The sequence below is a fragment of the Meriones unguiculatus genome, chromosome 6, assembly GCF_030254825.1.
Source record: "Meriones unguiculatus strain TT.TT164.6M chromosome 6, Bangor_MerUng_6.1, whole genome shotgun sequence".
Taxonomy (NCBI): domain Eukaryota; kingdom Metazoa; phylum Chordata; class Mammalia; order Rodentia; family Muridae; genus Meriones; species Meriones unguiculatus.
Genome location: NC_083354.1, coordinates 13,743,519 through 13,761,163, shown reverse-complemented (window position 1 = coordinate 13,761,163; position 17,645 = coordinate 13,743,519). Strand labels below are relative to the sequence as shown.

Here is a 17,645-nt window from a genome sequence, read left to right as displayed (position 1 = left end):
TATTTGTTTTTCCCTTAAAATAGGACAAAGACAAATACCAGTTTGGTAAGACAAAAATCTTTTTCCGTGCTGGTCAAGTGGCCTATCTGGAAAAACTAAGGGCTGACAAACTGAGGGCTGCCTGCATCCGGATCCAGAAGACCATTCGTGGGTGGCTGCTAAGGAAGAAATACCTGTGCATGCAGAGGGCAGCCATCACCGTGCAGCGATATGTGCGGGGCTATCAGGCTCGATGGTAGGTCTTCTTGTGGCCTGATGGGCCTCGTGTACTTCATGGTCCATTCTAGGACAGGTCTGAATGAGAAGATAGTGTCTCACTCACTGTTCGCTTCAAAGCAGATTTTCTCACAAGACACTTAAAGAGAACAAAATTTCACATGGATTTGAACTGCTTCCCACTTGGGTCGGTAGAATTTGTGCATCTCTTCCTGTAACATGGAACCTGAAGAACTTGTATGTAAATTAAAATGGCCATGAATAGGAGACATTAATCCTGACTATTCAGGAGCAATTAGTTGAGAAAAGTTTTAGCAAAGAATTATAGTTCAGTGTCATTACATATACAGACAGTTTTAATTTAGAGGTACAAGTAGAAGTAAATTAATGGTAAAGAACACGTACTCGGAAAAAGATGGTACTAGCACAGTACAGTGATCTAATATAGCTGGTGAGTAAGTATGTACTTACTATGTGCATCAGTTTGCTATGAAGGAGACAGCATGGGACAATGATCCTGTCCTAGAAAGAATAAAGCTTTATGAACTTCCTTTTCTTTATTGTAAAATGTGACAATGTGGGACATCCTGCTTTTCAAAGTTAGGGAAACCCCAATCAGTATGCCTGAGACATTGACATTGATAACAGCAACCTTAATGACTGATACTGCACCACTTTTTTTTTTTTTTTCTTTTGGCCAGCTATGCTAAGTTTCTGCGCAGAACCAAGGCAGCAACCACCATTCAGAAGTACTGGCGCATGTATGTGGTCCGCAGGAAGTATAAGATCAGACGAGCTGCCACTATTGTTCTTCAGTCTTATTTGAGAGGCTACTTGGCAAGAAATAGGTATCGCAAGGTAAGACACAGTTTTCAGGTTTGTCCATGCAGTCCAGTAGTACTGAACATATTCTCTGTTTATACCAACTACCACAGGGACTGCTGTGGGCAGAGAAGCCATGTAGAGATAACTAACAACCGAAATGTATGCTAGTATTGAGTAATTAGATATACCTGTTACCAATACACTACAAAAGAAAATATATTTCCCTTCCCATTTGTCTGTATAATTGGTAAAATTAAAAAGAGAAATAAAAATCACAAATTTGGTTGCTAAAAACAACAGTACTTATTTTCTCAGGTTTCTAGAGGCCAAAAGTCTAAAAGCTCTGGACTGTATGTACCCATAGACATATCCCCTTACTAGAGAACCCATGTCAGTTCTCTAGAAAGGGGAGCAGAGGCTGTCTCTGACATGAGAAGTTACTTTCTCTTTGATCACTCCCCTCTGGAGGATCACCCTAGACAGCCCCCAGAGAAAGAAGATCCAGACAGTCCTGATGAGACCTGATAGGCTAGGGTCAGACAGTAGGGGAGGAGGACCTCCTCTATCAGTGGACTAGAGGAGAGGAATGGGGGGAAGGGAGGAAGGATGGGGACTGGGAAGAGATGAGGAAGGATACAAAATGAATAAACTGTAAATAATAATAATAGTAATAATAGTAGTAATAATAATAATAGTAACAATAAATCAGCAGTACCACATTCTCCAAAAGCCCCAAGACAGAATGCATTCCTTGTCCCTTCTAGTAGTGGCCTATACTCTGGCCATATTGCTCCTAACTATGTTTTATCTTTGTATCATTTGTCTCTTACAAAAATAATAATGGAGCTAGTTAGATTCCCCAGAACCCTCATTCTTAAGGAGAGAATCAACTCCCACATATGTCTCCACCAAAGTAATTGGTTTTTTGAGGCATTTTTAAAATTGTGATGCTATTTAGGTTCCACTTTCATAATCCCAGGTAACATCTCCATCTCAAGATCCTTAACATAGTCACATCTACAAAGCCTCTTTTTCCAAATGAAATCACAACTACAAGTTCTAGAGATTAGGATGTTTTGTCATTGGGGTCCATTATTCAGACAGTTACAGAGAGGTAAATTACACAGATAGGTTAAATCGACAGGTGGACAGAAGATCAACTAAAGAATGAGAAAAACTTAAAAGAATTTATCATGAAGAGAAAATAACTATAATATTTGTATGGTGAAAATTATATTGATTAGAATATGGTGCATTTTTGAGACAGTGTGTGTTTGTGCACTTTGCAGGCTGGTCAGTGTGTGAGAATGCAAGTTGTTTGTGCATATGTAGAGAGCAGAGCAGGACTTCTGTTGTCTCCCTTGCTACCTTGAGGCGGAGTCTCTCACTGAAGCACAAGCTCTTAGCCAGGCTACAGGCAGCAAATCCCAAGTCAGCTTGTCTCCACTTGTCAGTGCTGGGGTTCCGGGACACACTTGGCTTTTTCTGTAGGTGCTTGGGATTCACAGCCACGTCTTCACGTTTGCACAGCAGGCAGTCCCCACCCACTAAGCCATCTTCCAAACCAAAGCATTTCCAGGAAATCTGTTTTCCATGTGCCGCTGGGGCTGATGTCAAGGCTGTGTGCATAATGACCACACAGTTGTGTACTAAGCCACACTCTCGGTTCTTACAAGAAACCTCTGTATCATAGAATAATTAATGATACTCTGTAGATCATAGGTCACTGATGAATCTTTTATAAAACATGCATGTGGTTCTGTGTGTGCATGTGTGCATAGAAAGGGTAAGCACAGATGTCAGAGGAAACTTAACAGGACTTGATTCTTTCCATCATGTGGGTTCCAGGGAACAAACTCTTTCTTAAAAATTGTTCACATTGTCTCTACTTAATGGTCTTTAGTGACAAGAAGTTTATCTCAGAAGGCATCTCTTTTTTTTTTTCTAAGTTGTAATAAATTTAAGAGATTATTATGAGAGCCGGGCATGGTGGCCAGGTCTTTAATCTCAGCACTGGGGAGGCAGAGGCAGGCAGATTGCTGTGAATTCAAGGTCAGCCTGGAATATACAAAGAAACCCTGTCTCAAAAAAAAAAAAAAAAAAAAAAAAAAAAACAAACAAGCAAACAAAAAAAGATTATCATGACTTTAAAAAAGTAAAAATAAGATGACTTTATTTTACATTTTCTTGCTTTTAGCTTTCTCTTTAAAGCTCTATTCCTCAACCTTATCATCCATAACAGATTCTTGCTGCATTAGAAACAGCAGCAGTAGGAAATCATACTAGAATGATACACCTCAAATGAGGCAGAGAAAAGCATCAACTGGAGGCTGAGGAAGGTAGCTCTCGCCCTCAAACCCAGCACTCAGCGGAAAGAGGCAGTTGGACCTCCATGGGTTTGAGGCCAGCCTGGTTTGCATAGTGAGTTCCAGGCCAGCTCTCTCAAACAAACAAACAAAAAGAGTGTCACCTTCAGGAGTAGGTGTTTCAGGAGTAGGGTCAATAAGTCATTAACAACCTTTCACTGGATCAGGTGTCAGCCTCTCAGCCAGCTTATTGGCCGTGCCCATGACCGCATGTGTAGACCTAATTCATAGGGAAGCAGTGTAGCGGGACAATCTTTTATTTTAATAACATATAGTTCACAAAGTTTCTGGTTCTTGGTACTTTTTTTCTACTTACCAGCAGAAATCATACACTAATTAGGAAACTGATGCTTTTTTTGTGTTCTTCATAGAATCTTTCTGTTTTGCAATTCTGGTATTTTTTTATTTAGACTGTTTCCAATTCTATGCTTTGTTTATAGTCATATACATATGTATATATGTAATAACATATACATATAAAATATAGTTAGAAAAGTGGACATGGAAAAGTGATTTGAGAAATATATACACCTACCTATTTTTAAATGCGCCTTTATATTTTGGGAATGTATAGTCCACATAAGAACACTGCTGATTCAATTTTTTGTCTTTCTCTCCTGTAAGGGATTCTCAGTTTGACATACAGAGGTGGATAGACTTGAACTTTGGGTCTAGAGTCTCACGTTATCTGCCTTTTTCTGCAGATACTCCGCGAGCACAAAGCAGTCATCATTCAGAAACGTGTCCGTGGCTGGCTGGCTCGTACACATTACAAGAGGACCATGCAGGCCATCATCTACCTTCAGTGTTGCTTCCGGCGGATGATGGCCAAGCGCGAGCTGAAGAAACTGAAAATCGAGGCTCGCTCAGTGGAACGCTACAAGAAGCTCCATATTGGCATGGAAAACAAGATCATGCAGCTGCAGCGCAAAGTGGATGAACAGGTGAGGTTTCACCGGAGCCCTGACGCTAGAGCACAGCTGAGGAAAGCCACTGGGCTTGTTCTTAGCGGCCGCTCCGCTTGACTACCCTGAGTCCTAGGAACAGACAGGAATTTATTCTTTAAAACACCCTACTCCAAACCTGAATGATCGTGACTCACAGTGTAATTTACACTGTGCAGAACTCTCTCACCACTGCCGTTTATTTGTCTGTGTATCCACTCTAACAGTTGTTCGGCACTGCAGTGGCAAGAGAAGCAGAAAGACGTCCAGGCTTCTGAGAAGCCCACAGTCTGTGCAGAGAGAAAATTCTACTGCTTAGCAGTAGGTACTAACTAGTATTTTATCACATGCAAATGATAGAAAGGTAATTAAGAGATAAGGAGAGCAAGGAGAGATGCGTCAAAAAGAAATAAGATTTATTAGATTTTCTGAATGACACGAGAGGAATTTTGAGATTTGTAAGTAACTAATGATTCCTTAAGTCTACTTTTATCATTATTATTCATATTCTATCTAGTACATGAACTTATTTTTTATTAGCCCCAAGTTCTGACCTAGTAGGCAGATGCTATCACTGAACCAAAATCTCAAGCCGTAAGATAGAGTGGATTAAACATGTATTCCAGGTATACAGGAACTGAGATGGGAGAATTGCCTCTCAAATTCAAGTTCACCCTGAGTTATAGTGTGAGCCTGTGTCTCAAAAACAACAAATAAACACAAATTCTTGTGTATATGTATATCTCCATAGTCTAGGCCCTTATTGAATTACATAGGCTGGCCTAGAAGTTGCGCTACTCCTGTCTGCCCATCAAGTAGATGAAATTACTGGGTTGTGTTGCCACACCCAAGTTTAGGACATGGTTTTTAATATTACTTTAAAGTTTGCTCAAAAAACAACTATCTCTTCTCTTATTTTAATTATTTAACTAATTAATTAATTAAATATTCTTCTCTTATTTTAATTAATTGTTAATTCTTCTCTTATTTAATTAATTAATTAATTAATTTTACGTGTATTGGTATTTTAATTGAATGTATGTCTGTGCACCATGTGTGTGCCTGGTATATGGAAGCCAGAAGAAGGTCAGATTCCCTGAAACTGGAGTTACAGATGGTTATAAGCCACTATGTGGGTGCTGGGAATTGAACCAGATCTTCTGGAAGAGCAGCTAGTTCTCTTAATCAGTGAGCCATCTCTATAGCCTCTCCCCTTACTTCTGGATTAAGAATTAGGAAATTCTGGGGGTAGAGGAATGGCTCAGTAGTTAAGACCGTTCCAGAGTTCCTCTGAGTTCATTTCCCAGCACCCACATGATGGTTCACAATCATCTGTAAATGTAGTCCCGTGGGATCTGATGCACTCTTCTGGTGTGCAAATATACATATAGACAAAACACTCATAATCTTAAAGTACACAAATAAATCTTAAGAAAAAAGAATTGGGGGGAGGGCTGGAGAGATGGCTCAGCTGTTAAGACAACTGGCTGCTCTTCAAGAGGACCTGAGTTCAATTCTCAGCTCACAGCTGTCTATAACTCCAGGTCCAGGGGATCCCACCCCTTCACACAACAGCCACATATGTGGGCAAAACAACAATGCATATAAAAAATAAAAATAAATTATTAAAAAATTAGGAACTTAAGAATTTACTGTGAAACTTTATTTGTGATTATGAGAAAATTCCATCTATGATGTTTATCATATAAAACAGAATTGATTGATCTGTGAAGGTGCCAAGCAGGTAGGAACTGATGCCCATAGCCTTGTCTACTTATAAGGAAATGTGTTATCACTGTGTCCTGATTCTGATGCTCAGTGTTGTTGGCTATTTTATTTGATTATTTGTTTGTTTGTTTGTTTTAATTTTGTTTTGTTTTTTTCAAGACAAGGTGTCACTATGTAGCTCTGGCTGTCCTCAAACTTACTCTGTAAACCAGGCTTGCTTTGAACTCAAAGAGATCTACCTCCCTTTACTACCTAAGTGCTGGGATCAAAGGTGTGGGCCATCACACCTGGCTCGGTGTTGTTTTTAATGCAAGGTTGTATTATCGTCATTTCAGTATAATAAAGTTGGCCAGAGTCTATCTCAATGCTATGATGATGCAAAACGAATTCCTAGCTGGAATTGCAGTATATAACCTGCCTTTGCTCCCAGCACCTCAGAGGCAGAGACAGATACAGAAGAAGGCAGACTTGATGAGTTTGAAGTCAACCTGGTCTATATAGTGAGTTTCAGACCAGCCAGTGCTACATAGTGAGACCTTGTCTTGAAAAGAGAATTCATAGCTAGACTTGGTGGTATATAATCTGAGGTGGAGGATCGTGAGTTCAAGGCTTTGGGTTGCCTAACAAGTTCTGGATCAGCTGGACTAAATAGTAAGACCTAGTCTCCAAAACAAAAGGAAAAACCTAGAAGAATCTAATTAATTATCATGGCTTCCTCACTACATGTATTTGGACATTCATATTATAAACATTTACTTACTGTTACTACTGTTTGTATTTAAAGAATAAAGACTACAAATGCCTCATGGAGAAACTGACCAATCTGGAAGGAGTATACAACTCTGAGACCGAGAAACTACGAAATGATGTAGAACGTCTTCAGCTAAGTGAGGAGGAAGCTAAGGTTGCCACTGGGCGGGTCCTTAGTCTGCAGGAAGAAATTGCCAAACTCCGCAAAGACCTAGAGCAAACTCGGTCAGAGAAAAAAACCATCGAAGAACGAGCGGATAAGTACAAACAAGAAACTGAGCAGGTAGGAAACAGTGTTTTTGTCCCCATTGTCCCTTGCACAGAGTAATGCTGTCATTCTGGCCTGGTTCCTCTGAATCCATATTCATTTTATTGGAAGACATGATGCAAGTTTCAGTGCTTCATAGTTTGTACAGATGTTGCCCATGATTAACAGGTAGGTTGTGGTCTTGGAATAGAACATTTAACTCTAGTAAGAACAGAAACAAAGCAAGGTCTCAACAGTGAAAATTGATATCTGTGTACTGCCTTTATATGTTTTATGTTTCTATTAAAAAAATGCCTCAGACTAAGTAATTTATAAAGATTAGATAAATTATAAAGATCCCTCAGTATAAGTAGACAAGGTACGGGCATTGTTTCCTACCTAATCTAACCAACGGCACAGAACAATCAGTTCTGTTTTATAAACAACATACATGGAGTTTTCCCATACTCACAAATGAAGTTTCACAGTAAATTCTTCCTTAGCCATGTTTCTGGAGGCTGGGAAGTACGAGAGGATGGTACAGTGTCTGGTCAAGACTTTAACGTTACATTATAACATCAGGGGAATCACATAGCAAGAACAAGTGTGCCGCTCTTATAACAGAACCACGCCCTCAGGAACGCATCAATGCATAAACAGGTTACCCTGTTGATGAGGGCACAGTCTTCACAGCCCAGGTGTCTCCCTAAGGTCCCACCTCAGATATTAACAGTGAATTTAAGGGCATTGAGAGAAGGCCCACATCACGGCGTTTATTAGACTCTTTCAGTGTGGACTTGATGAGATGGCGACCTCTTGCTGTTGATGGTGGACGCTGTAATTCTGAGGCAGATCAGTGAGCTGTCAGTGCCTGACATTGCAGTAGGAATTCCTGTGGAAACCTGTATTAAACTGTACATCCAAGTCGGGGAAATCTAGGTTGGAGCTGCTGCGCAGATGGAACTCTCCAAATGTTCAGTTTCATCCATGCTTCCATGCTATGAATCTAATTTGTGTTATTGAGCATAGGAAATAGCAAGGCTCCCAAGAAAGGTAAAGAAGTGTATTTAAACGCTTCTAAAAGACCCTCACAATTGGGCTTCCTGGGAAGTAGTAATTGATTTTAAGTGAGTCCACAGAGATCACTTTCTCTAGATGAAAACAGCTGAATTCTCAATTGCAACTGATTAATCCTCACTTGCTTCTTCCGATTCTGATCATTGGACAGTCTCTTCAGGAAGAGCTGACATGCACTGCAGGCAAAATGCTGTAGCCAGTAAAACTGCTGCCCTGTCATGCTGCTCATGCTCCATATAATTTCTCCTGCATCTGAGTCAGACCCCAACTCCACGTAGAAACTTCAGTGCCGGTGTGCACTGTTGTTTGTCCTGGCGAGATTGTTCTCACATAATTCAAATATGCATTCTAAGGGATACCGTGAGCATTTAAGATCGTTTTTCTTCCTTAGTCTCTAAAAGCTTTTGATTCCCCTGTGAAGATGCCTCTTTCTTTTTTTCTTTCTTTTTATCATATTTTGCTCCCTTCCTTCCTTTTCTTTTAGTGTGTGTGTGTGTGTGTGTGTGTGTGTGTGTGTGTGTGTGTGTGTTGCTGGGGAGTGACTCTTTTAAAACCTCATTACTCTTTCAAAAAGGAAGGCAAGGTCCAAGATGAACTGATTAGAGAGAACCAAAGAGTCAGACTTTAGGGTTCCTACCTTGCTCTCCCTGGTGTACCAAACAGTGGTAGAAGGTGGTAGATGCCAGCCCAAGTAGGCAGGTAAGAAAAGTCCTGAAATGAAACTGAGTCAGGCAGCTCTGTGGGACCACTGAATCTTTTCTCTCTGTGTGTTTAGATCTGATTTGCAAAAGGTGTTTTTTTTTTCTCCTCTCTTGGTTCCCCAAAGTTAATGGTGATTTTCGGGCAAAAGCCTGGCACTCTAGCAGCTGCACCAGGCAAGGCTCAACCACTAGACCTGCTATATCAATTAAAGCTGCAGATAATGGTGAAAAGCAGAGAGGTCATAAGGGTGCTATGATCCAGAATACATCTGTTTTTGTTTTGTTTTTTTTTTTTTTATTGCAGTAAAATATACAACATAAGATATACATTTTCTACCTTTTAACTTCCTTCTTTTAAGAGAAGGTCTCACTGTGTCTCACAGCTGGCCTGGATTCACTGTGTAGATCAAGTCAGTCTCAAACTCACAGAGATCTGAGGTGCTGATATTAAAGGCATGTGCTACCATGCCTGGCCACAGTTTTCATCATTTTTAAACATGCATTTATATGGAAATAAATAGATCAATATTGTATTAAGGTCAGTACTTGTTTAAGCATGAAATTAAAAAAAAAAGAATCAGTTCTTGTGAAATTCTTAGAAGATATCGCATAGAAAAGGGAGTATCAGTGGAAAGGTTGTAAGAACCACAGGTCAGGGAGAACGACCTGGAAACAGTGTCTTCAGGACATTGCATCACTACTGTACTCATGAAAACCCAGCAGCTGCCTGCACAAGATCTGCCAGTCAACATTCCAGCTCATACGTGGGGCTCACAAGGCCCTACCCATAGCTGAGGAGCTATTGGCAGTTGGTGGCTGTTGGGAGAGGGAGAATCAATTTTGGGGGGGAGGGTGTAGCAACCATGGTGGGTTGCCCACAGTGCAGTGAGTTGGCCTCGCAGCCACATTTATAAAAAAAAAAAAAGATGGGATCCAAGAAGAGTAGCAGTGTATACATATGGTAAAAATTCATGGTATATAATACATGAGTGAAATTCTCAGAATAAATTTTTAAAAGATTACATTTTTTACAGACTTTATGGGATTGGAGAGATGTCTCAGCTGTTAAGGGTGTCTTTTGCCCTTCCAGAGGACCATGAGTTGGTGCAGGGCCAATTCCTGGGACTACGAGCAACCTACCAGGGGCTGCACCCCAGAAGAAAGTCTGTAATTGCAGCTCTGGGGGGTTTGGCACTCTCTTCTGGCTGTGGACACACCCACACATGTGGCATGCACTCATATCCTTAATCTCCTTAATCTGCCCATTTGAGCTGTGGTGGTCTGGTGGTATGGTGAGAAGGTGTTTGGCTAATCTTAGTGGTCAGCTTGACAAACTGGGAAGAGGGGAATCTCCAAGAACTGTCTCTCTCAGAATTTCCGTGAGCATGTCTGTGGGGTGTTTTCTCAATTGCTAACTGACACTGGGAAGGCCCAGCCCTCTGTGGTTGGTAACATCCCTAGGCATGTGGGCCTGGGATATATAAGAAAGATAGCTGAACCCGAGCCTAGGAGCAAGCTCAACTCCGTGGTTTCTTCTTCAAAATCCTGCCTTGGCTTCCCTTGGTGATAGATTGTGACCTGGACATGTAAGATGAAATAAGCCCTTTCCTCCCCAAATTGCTTTTGGTTAGGGTATTCTGTCACAGTGATAGGAATCAAAATAGAACACTGTGATATCCCAGCTTTGAAAACAAATGTTTACTAGATGCTAGGAAGATGCTAATGTTCATGGTAGAAATAAAACAAGCACTGTCATTGTCCTGGTCCTTCAAGATATGTCTAGTATACTGGAGAAGATGGAAAATAAAGCATTCATAGGGACTTAAAGAGGCAAACACAGAGTCTTGCAACAGCCCAGGAAAAAAGGCCTCTAATGGAGGGGGTTTTCATGAAGTTTCTCTGGAGAGAGTAAATTTGTGACAAAAGTGTGGCAGGTGACAAGACATACCTAGGTGAAGACAGTGACAATGGGACATTTCGGTCTACTGCAACCATCTCAGCTTGATGTTTCATTTTATAGCTGGTGTCAAACTTGAAGGAAGAAAACACTTTGCTGAAGCAGGAAAAGGAGACCCTCAATCACCGCATTGTGGAGCAGGCAAAGGAGATGACAGGTGAGGCTTGTGTGTCACAACCTAGCATACAACAACCAACTTCAAGCCGAAGCTTTGTAAGTTTGACATTATGTTATCAGTTACAGTCTGCTTAGAGCCGAAATAAGTTTAAAAGTACGTCTACAAGAAAGAGTCCCAAATATTTTAATAAAATTAGTAAACTTGCAAACTTGATATCTAGTCTCTGTGTACCAATATTAAATTACATTCAGTAATATGATATGCAGCTTTAAAAATGCTTTATATGTATGTTTTAACTTGTAGGAGTCTCTTTAATAAGAATTCTTGAATTAGTTATGGTTAGATATGTTTATGTGTTCTCCTATAAACACAAATACACACACATTTGGTTTGTTTGTTTGTTTGTTTGTTTTTTGAGTCCAGATTGGCTTTGAACTTCCTGCCTTACCCCTCTAAATGTGCCTTCACACCTGGCTATTTGTATATTTTCAAGCTGACATATTGTAAATATTTGTAAGAACGGTATAATAATTTGGTACATGTGTGGTATATGTAATGATCAAATCAAGGTAACCAGCATTTCCATCACCTCAAAACCTGTCATTTTTACTTGTGGGAAATCTTCCCACTCTCCTACTCAGCTGTATTTTAGAACTTTTATTTAACTTCTGTCCAAATATTCCCCCCACCAATCCCACAGCTTTCCCAGTCCCTCTGACCATTTTTTTTTCCCACAGTCTCCTCTATCCGATCAATTTTTAAAGCATCTTTAATGAGTGAGAACGTACAGTCTTTCTGGGCCTCACTTCGTTCAGTTCTCTTTGCTCCAAACTAAAAATGAAAACTAATTTTTAAAATAAAGAACTAAGGATGTATGCATGTCTTTTATTTGTTGATTATGGGGTTGATTAAAATGCTTATAAACAGAAGGAACCCATCAGATTGGCCTGTAGGCATGTCTCACATGGAACATTCTCTTGATTGCTAACTAATGTAGCCCAGCCCACTGTGGGTGGTACCATCCCAAGGCAGGTAGTTGTGGGCTGCATAAACAAAGGTAGGTAAGAGAGCCTACGAGCAAGCCAATAAGCAGTATCCTTTCTGCTTCCGTTCCTACCTCTACATTTCTACTTGAGCTCCTGCCGTGGTTTGCCTTGAAGATGAACTGCATGTAACCTGTAAGCTAAATAAAACCTTTTTCCTCCCCTAGTTTTTGCTCAGTGTTTTATCACTGTAATAGATGGAGGAGAAAGTAATCCAGAGTAAAAATTGGAGAAATAGTAAGGAATGAGCCAAAGGTTTCCCTTAAGACTATGGTAATAAGAGCCCTCTGTACTTTCCCTCCCTCCAGTTAAAGATGATGTAGAGGTACAAGAAGAAATCCTGAAATCAAAATAAAGTGAAGACAAGAAGCCAGAAGAAAATGTTAAAAGAAACAAAGGAAAATAGTCACTGAAGGATAGAAAGATGGCTTCTAGGATGTAGACTGTCAGGAAGGACCCAGAATGATAAAACATTTCTAAGAAAGTAACAGTGTTTTCTCAAGTTAACTATAGGGGCGGAGACGTAAGAATGGATTTGTCTAGAAATTTTTGTTGGACAGCTTGGACTAGCTTCTACAAACTGGTGGGAGCAAAGGACAATTTATATATAGAATGTCTTGGAAATTTTTTTCATTCATTAATTTACAAATTATGGAATCCCTCCCTTAGGATGCACTGTGGGGAACATCAGGAAAGCAGTAGGGGCAAGACTCTTGCATGCCTTGCCTCGTGGAGCAGACAGAGAATCAAATGATAAAACAATGAAAGCTGGTAGGGCAGTTTGAGACTAACCCACAGAATGTAAGAATACAAGAGCGTATTGGTAGGAAACCCGATATTATAAAAGTAACTGGTTGAGTCACTGGGTTATAATATATAGCTTCTTTTTAAAGGTGTTTCTTATTTAATCTTATGTGTATGGGTGTTTTGTCCACATTGATATCTATGTGTATGCCTAGTGTCTGTGAAAGTCAGAAGAGGGTGCTGAATGCCCTAGAGTTGAAGTTATAGACTGTTAGAAGCCACCATGTGGGTGCTGGAAATTAAAACCAGGTCCCCTAGAGCAGCCAGTATTCTTGACTACTGAGCCCTCATGCATAGCTTCTTTATTGTTCACTGCCTGCAGTCAGCGGCTCATCTCTGAACTCCAGACCACATCTAGCCAAAAGCAAGCTAGCAGAACAGGCAGAATGAGGTGGGTAACTGGAAAAGTTAGGGTTCCTTAAGACGGTAAAGAAGTAACTACCACAGCCTACGCATTCACGTTAGAAGTGGAGGGTAGTAGGATGGCAGGAGTTCAGGGAGCTAGGAGATTATAGGATAGAACCTTGGGACTGAGCTACAGAGACTAGAGAGTGCCAGCCTCCTTAAAAGTCACCATTCTCTTTCTCCACATCCTCTCCAGCATGTGTTGTCACTTGAGTTTTTGATCTCAGCCATTCTGATGGGTGTAAGGTGAAATCTCAGGGTCGTTTTGATTTGCATGTCTCTGATGACTAAGGATGTTGAGCATTTCTTTAAGTGTTTCTCTGCCATTTGATGTGCCTCTATTGAGAATTCTCTGTTTAGCTCTGTACCCCATTTTTTAATTGGATTGCTTGATTTGTTGCTGTTTAACTTCTTGAGTTCTTTATATATACTGGATATTAGCCCTCTGTCAGATATAGGCTTGGTGAAGATCCTTTCCCAATCTGTAGGCTGTCATTTTGTTCTGATAACAGTGTCCTTTGCTTTACAGAAGCTTTTCAGTTTCATGAGGTTCCATGTATTGATTATTGATCTTAGAACCTGTGCTGTTGGTGTTCTTTTCAGGAAGTTATCTCCTGTGCCAATGAGTTCAAATCTGTTCCCCACTTTTTCTTCTAACAGGTTTAGTGTGTCTGGTTTTATATTGAGGTCTTTGATCCACTTGGATTTTAGTTTTGTGCAGGGTGATAAGGATCTATTTGCATTTTCCTATGTGCAATCTTCCAGTTAGACCAGCACCATTTGTTGAAGATGCTATCTTTTTTCCATTGTATGGTTTTGGCATCTCCATTCCTGGTGGGAATGTAAACTTGTACAACCACTTTGGAAATCAATCTGGTGCTTTCTCAGACAATTAGGAATAGTGCTATCTCAAGATCCAGCTATACTACTTCTAGGCATATATCCAAAAGATGTTCGAGTATACAACAAGGACATTTGCTCAGTCATGTTTGTAGCAGTAATAGCCAGAAGCTGGAAACAACCCAGATGTCCTTCGGTTGAGGAATGGATACAGAAATTGTGGTACATTTACAATGGAATATTATTACTCAGCAAGTAAAAGCAAGGAAATCATGAAATTTGCAGGCAAGTGGTGGGATCTAGAAAAGATCATCCTGAGTGAGGTATCCCAGAAGCAGAAAGACACACATGGTATATATTCACTTATAAGTGGATATTAGACATATAATATAGGATAATCATACTAAAATCTGTACACCTAAGGAAGCTAATCAAGAAGGAGGACCCTGGGTAAGATGTTCAGTCTTTGTTCAGAAAGGCAAAAAGGATGGGCATTGGAAGAGGGAGAAAACAAGGAAGAGGACAGGAGCCTACCACAGAGGGCCTCTGAAAGACTCTACCCAGCAGAGTATCAAAACATATGCTGAGACTCATAGCCAAACTTTGGGCAGAGTGCAGGGAATCATATGAAAGAAGGGGAAGATAGAAAAACCTGGACGGGACAGAAGCTCCACAAGGAGAACCAAAAAATCTGGGCATGGGGTATTTAGTGAAACTGATACTCCAACCAAGGACCATGCATGGAGATAACCTAGAACCCCTGCACAGATGTAGCCCATGGCAGTTCAGTGTGTAAGAGGGTTCTCCAGTAATAGGAACAGGGGCTGTCTCTGACATGAACTCAGTGGCTGGCTCTTTGGTCACCTCCACCTGAGGGGGAACAGCCTTACCAGTCCACAGAGGAAGACAATGAAGCCAGTCCTGATGAGAACTGATAGACTAGGATCAAATAGAAGGGGAGGAGGACCTCCCCTATCATTGGACTGGGGCATAGGAGAAGAAGAGGGAGGGAGAGTGGCATTGGGAGGAGATAGGGAAGGGGGCTACAGCTGGGATACAAAGTGAATAAGCTCTAATTAATAAAAATAAAATAAAAATGTTTAAAAAGTCACCATTCTCTTGAAGAATGACTTTAAATCATTAATTGACCAAAGGAGTTTATGAATATCAGAATTAATAAGTGACTCATACCAGGACTAAGAACCTAAATTCATTCCCTGGGACATATGGGGAATGAAGAGAATTGATTCACACACACACACACACACACACACTATAAAAATATTTTATTGGATTTTAAGATTATCCTAAATCAACACTATTGGAATAAAAAGTATATATGCCACTACTTTATTTCCTAAGAGAATACTATTGAAAAATATATTTGTTTTATTTTGTTATTGCTTACTAGAAAAGTATGTAGTGGAAGTTTATCCAGAATTTCTTGTAATCTGGGTGTAATGGTACACACCCATAATCCCAGCACTGAGGAAATTGAAGCAGGATGGACTGCATAGCTCTAGTGCCAGGTTAGGCAGGGCTACATAGCAAGACTGTCTCAAACAACAAACAAGTAGAATTGTGTTTGGTCAGTGTGTGAATTTAATGGGACCAAAGCTATAGTACATGGAGAGCTTTATAGGTGAGAGTTATCATTCTTCTCTTCCTGCATTCACAAGATACTGTCATGGGTCTAAAAGTCAGTTCCACTAAGAGAAACCACATGTCAGCGTACCTGCTTACACTCTTGAATTCTGTGCCGCCACCTCTGTATACATATCCCCTTCCAGTTTTGAGGGAGGACTGGTTTTGTTCTGTTTTGTTCGATAAAGTTTATTATAATGTTGAACAGATTCCTGAGCAGTTCGTCATCCTAGGTTGGTGGAGTCTAGATGATAAGTAAGAATGGGATTGCCATCATCTCTGGCACAAGAAACAGCTGTTTTATTGACTTCCTAATCTCACCTGTGGCCAGGGCCCCTTCCTAGGGCCTTTCATCGTTAGCCCCTGAGTTTCTTCTGTTATCCTTTGGTTTCTGATGGATGGTCCAGCTTCCCCCTCTGTCTCTTTGGGCTGCTTCAGGGGCCTTTTCTTGCCACCATGCCGCCTGTCACCCTTTTCCAGGCACTGACCCTCTATATCCTCGTGTTTATTTCAGAAACGATGGAGAAAAAGTTAGTAGAAGAGACAAAACAACTGGAGCTTGACCTGAATGATGAAAGGCTAAGGTACCAGAACCTTCTCAATGAGTTCAGTCGCCTGGAGGAGCGCTACGATGACCTCAAGGAAGAGATGACCCTGATGCTGGTCAGTCCAGCACTTTTTTCTTTTTCCCTTAAGAGTCTTGTGGTGTAACCCAGGCTAGCCTTAGACTCACGATCCTTCTGTTTCTACCTCCTGAGTGCTGGGATTATAGGCATGGCCTATCAGACCTGGCTTCTGCTTTTATTTTTAAGTGAGAATTTTTAGTCATCTATAAAAGTAAGTAGAATGGTAGAATGAGCCTCCATACTCTCCATGTACCTATCTCCCAGTTCCCGAATAGTCCACACATCTGTTTTGTCTTTTATTCACCACCTTCCCTATCCCTCCCCATTTATTTATTTATTTAAAGTAAATACCAGAAATCATAGAGTAAAAAATAAATTAACGGTGGAGCTATCAGATAGTATAAACTCAGTGTATCAAGACTCTGCTTCCTACATAGAATGACAGTGTAAATCTTGTGTATTTATATTACATTATTTTTACATAACTGTTTTCTTCGCTTGAGTTTATAATTTCCAAGTTAAATGCCCATGGAGAGAAAATGCATTCCGTGTTGGCAGTAATTTACGTTGGCTGCTTCCAGGGCTCCTCTGTCAGCGCCAGTGCACCTACCTTCCAGGCTTGGAGTTGTTCCACCTATCTTGTTATCAGGAAACTCATTTCTCTGGCGCTCTTGTTCCTTCAAGGCAGCCTAATAGTGCAAGTGGCCAGAATGCTTTCAGGTAGATCTTGTAAACAGCAAGTAAGTTGGAATCTGTAGGTTAGAATATTTACTTCAAATTTTGTCAATAGAAGGATTTGCTCGACAGAGATCTTTAAAACATAGCACAAAACTAGTGTTTGTAAGGCTTCTCAGATGTGAAGACCTGATGTAAGGGAAGTTGAAGAGCACGTTTAGATCGCACACTGGATGATTGCTCAACACACTACCCCGCCCTACTAAGAGAAGTTCACAGGAGAGGGTCACTGTGACCTGTGCTTGGTCAGTCTGAAGAACCTTGGCTGAGCCCTGACTTCCTTGATCTCCAGGCTGGTTAGGCCCCACTACACCTCCTCTCTTTACATTCTGTCCCCTCAGCTTTCTCCAGCATCCTGTCCCTCTCCCTCAATGTTCTCCCCCACAATTCCAGTCTTTGGTATATTTTTATTACTCCCCTTACCCACAAAACTGTACCAATATTTATGGTTAATCTGTGTTTCAGTTAGGACTAAGCTTTGGATCTTACTGGGTACTTTGGAGGTCTCTGGTTATGTAGCAAACTCAGTAGCAAGGGAAAAGAAATGATTCTTTGAGTCTTCTCTGTACGTTAAGTACAGTGGACTGTCCTGGGATGTTCTGCTTCATTTTTTCATTCC

At 40.6% G+C, this 17,645-nt stretch overlaps 1 protein-coding gene across 4 annotated transcripts in view; it reads left to right on the top strand.

Annotated features, from left to right (window-relative positions):
• The window catches only part of Myo5a (myosin VA), a 157,286-nt gene that overhangs the window by 98,896 nt on the left and 40,745 nt on the right, over nucleotides 1–17,645 (top strand). For all 4 annotated transcript variants that reach the window (XM_060384753.1, XM_060384752.1, XM_060384751.1 and 1 more), the window contains exons 19-24: nucleotides 24–235; nucleotides 918–1,074; nucleotides 4,112–4,351; nucleotides 6,864–7,112; nucleotides 10,875–10,968; nucleotides 16,180–16,328. In XM_060384753.1, coding sequence (XP_060240736.1) covers nucleotides 24–235; nucleotides 918–1,074; nucleotides 4,112–4,351; nucleotides 6,864–7,112; nucleotides 10,875–10,968; nucleotides 16,180–16,328 — 1,101 coding nt within the window. The remainder of the gene's footprint in view (nucleotides 1–23; nucleotides 236–917; nucleotides 1,075–4,111; nucleotides 4,352–6,863; nucleotides 7,113–10,874; nucleotides 10,969–16,179; nucleotides 16,329–17,645) is intronic.